The 3101-nt window shown below is 47.0% G+C and overlaps 2 protein-coding genes across 2 annotated transcripts in view; both read left to right on the top strand.

Annotated features, from left to right (window-relative positions):
• Positions 1–2735, top strand: part of LOC106816597 (palmitoyltransferase ZDHHC6-like) — a 6008-nt gene extending 3273 nt beyond the window's left edge. The window contains exons 4-7 of the mRNA XM_014821217.1: positions 173–182; positions 704–948; positions 1668–1855; positions 2155–2735. Coding sequence (XP_014676703.1) covers positions 173–182; positions 704–948; positions 1668–1855; positions 2155–2302 — 591 coding nt within the window. The 3' untranslated portion in view covers positions 2303–2735. The remainder of the gene's footprint in view (positions 1–172; positions 183–703; positions 949–1667; positions 1856–2154) is intronic.
• Positions 2736–2932: 197 nt separating this feature from the next.
• The window catches only part of LOC106816596 (palmitoyltransferase ZDHHC6-like), a 1509-nt gene continuing 1340 nt past the window's right edge, over positions 2933–3101 (top strand). The window contains exon 1 of the mRNA XM_014821216.1: positions 2933–2948. Coding sequence (XP_014676702.1) covers positions 2933–2948 — 16 coding nt within the window. The remainder of the gene's footprint in view (positions 2949–3101) is intronic.

Below are 3101 nucleotides of genomic sequence, written 5' to 3'. Positions count from 1 at the left end.
GGCGAATGTACTGTGTCCGATTTGAGCTCAAGTTGGATGAGTTACGCGTAGTAAATCGTAGGTATTATAAGGCTAGTAATTGACAAATTTCCCTTGTTTATTGAAGTCACACTCCTTCCCTATTATCTACTTCTGATATATTCTATATTTCATATATTTTTGTCCTATCAAGTGGCTAGGATGTATGCTATGGTAATATGAGGCCATCACGGGTGGTCCACGAGTAAGTAAGGACTGCATATCGTATATATCGTGAGTACGTGTGTGCATGTACGATAGATTTGGTCTCTTGTGGGTGGGTTTGCTTGGGTTTGTTTGGCAATACGTATCATGGGGCCATCCTTAAAAAATTATATGTTTGCTGTCCTCCGACCGACCCACGAAAATAGCCGCGACCCAAAAGTTTGTTTTGACATTTTGGGTTCAATTTTTTTAATATTTTTTTTTTACATTCCTCATAGTTAAGACTGAAACACAAAGCATGTGTGGCAAACATGAAGACAGACTTAAAATAACTATTATGCCTCACAAAAAAAGACCTACCTACCTACCCACTAAAAAAATCATGGGTCGGGGGACAGCAAACATAGAATTTTTTAAGGATGGCCTGGTATGCGACTATCGTGGCACGTGAGGGGAGCGTGTGTGGTCGGGGGGCAGTGTCGTGGCGATGGCAGACGCTTACAGATAATAATTATTACAGATAATAATTACAGACACCTCTCTCTCTCTCGCTCACAGTTGAAGACGGTGCTGTATAACAAGACCGGCATTGAGACGTGGATATGCGAGAAGGCAGAACACTTCGAGGATGAGAAGCCCTTCGTTTTCCCGTACGACCTCGGTTGGCGTGGCAACGCGAAGCTGGTGCTCCGCTGGAACGGCCGGCCCGTGGGTGACGGCATCTGGTGGCCCGTGCGCGACGGGTGTAACCAGTACACGCTGACGGTAAGAATATCGTGTTTCACACGCTGCTGTAACGACCAATGTTATACTTAAATTATATAATAATAATCATATATTAATATATCTTAACCTGCGGTCCATGGACCCCTTTGGGGTCTGTGATGGGTTTCATTTCCCGGAACCAGGCATCATTTTGTGTTTTAATGTGCTTGTGTGCATTTTTCTGAGGGGCCTGTAGCTCTCACCAGATTCTCAAAGGGGTCCATGACTCAAAAAAGGTTAAGAACCACTGCTCTACAGAGCAGAGACAACTGTCTGTATAGGACACGTCCAGGGGGTTATATATCATTAACCCTTATACACAGGGTTGACTGCACATTCGTTATTCGGTACGGCAGCTGCAGCAGAGATGCCAACACATATTTGAAGCAATCTGTAGTTTCTGGCCATCAAATTAGTAGTTCGAGGGTCACGTAGTGACCCGAGTTTGCTAGGGGGGTCCGGCATGCCCCCCGGAAAAAATTTTGATTCTGAGATGCAATTTCCTGCATTCTGAGAGTAAAAAATGACAATAAATTGACAAAAAATGTCAATAATTGAAGAAGAAAATAATTTCGATCACAGTGAAATTCGTAGTTTGATACAAACTGGTCGTAGTGGTGCAAAAGGAATAGAAATTCGTATTAAAATACGGATAAATCGTAGTGGTTGGCATCTCTGCTGTAACTACCGGCGACGACTTCTGCCTCTCTCTGTCTCAGGCGGAGCAGAAGTACCAGAAGGAGGAGAAGAGAACTCGCGCGGTGAAGTACACGATCGTCGAGAGCTACGGTGGCGCCCTCTTGCCGGTCAGCAAGGGTTGTCGCGTGCTGTGCGGAATCCCGTACTCGGACGAGCCGCGCATACGGTTGGAGACGGGCGACGAGGTCCGCGTGACGCGCTGGAAGAGGTACGTGTGTGTCAGGCTCCCTCTATACCTCCTCCTCCTCTTTCCCTCTCTACCTCCTCCTCCTCTCCTCTCCTCTCTATCTCCTCCTCCTCTTCCTCTCCTACCTCCCTCTCCTCCTCTCTACCACCTCCTCTCCTCTCTATCTCCTCCTCCTCCTTTCCTCTCCTCTCTACCTCCCCAAGAGAACGCTGCGATGAGTGGCGCCATCTACGGGACGGCGTCGCGCGAGAGGACACGACTGCGGGGCAGAGCGCGATGCAAGAGGACGGGCAGGAGGACTCTCTCGCACACGCGCGCAGGCACTGGATGTACGGCGAGCAGGTGACGCAGCCACCGATGTCCGTCCCGCCCCGCGGCTGGTTCCCACGGCGATGCGCGGTGGAGCTCATCAACGGCGACTGCGATTTCCCCCCGCCTCCCAAAGTCGTCAAGAAGAAGCAGAACTGAAGCGGACGTTACCGCGGCGACCGCGTTCGGCTAACCGATGAGGGAGGCCGAGTTCTCTCACAGCTACGTGGCGCCATCTAGCAGCTATACGAGCAACCTACTTCACGGCGACTAGGTAATGGCGAGTGAAGGATAGACGGGCGCACACCTAGAGCCACTTCCAAAATCTGCTCGTTCCTGCTGAATGTTGGCAGTCTATGGACGGCAGCTGTACAGGTTTTTTTCTTGACATTCTTGTGAAACGATCGCTTGGAGTTTGCTGACCACAGCCTGCAATCGGTTCGTTAACCGCCGTTTTTAATTAGGTTGTATCGAGAGTATATTTCGTGTTGTTTTGTATATTTTGACGTCGTTTTATTCCAGAACTGTTAAATAATACTTGTTCTTAATTGTGCTGATAATCGTACTGTGAGATTGGAATTACGGGAAATATTTTTCGATTGATTGATGATGGCGACATGATAAAGATTATGTGTATTTGAATGAGAGGCAGCAAGTATGTGCATTATATCAGTGTACTAATAAATTATCACTTCGTGAGAATAAAGTTTGATTTTAATGAGATCACAAGTCTTGCCGATTTAATTCTTTCTTTTTTTAATTTTGTTTCTTTTCTTGTGAACTATCGCTATGTTCCTGGTGGAGAGTTGGAGGAGCGTGGGAGGCACTCACAAAATAACTCGCTTAGAAAAGGAACATTCAAGCACCAGGGAGTAAAATTTATTTTTCGGGGGCTACTTTTCAAGCTCGCGTGCATGAAAATAGCACTCTAAAATTTGGTTTGCATTGAACTCTATGC

The sequence above is a fragment of the Priapulus caudatus genome, unplaced genomic scaffold (assembly GCF_000485595.1).
Source record: "Priapulus caudatus unplaced genomic scaffold, Priapulus_caudatus-5.0.1 Scaffold1429, whole genome shotgun sequence".
In the NCBI taxonomy this organism is placed as follows: Eukaryota; Metazoa; Priapulida; class Priapulimorpha; order Priapulimorphida; family Priapulidae; genus Priapulus; species Priapulus caudatus.
Note: the sequence above shows the minus strand (reverse complement) of the source record. Positions and strands in the feature narration are given on the sequence as shown.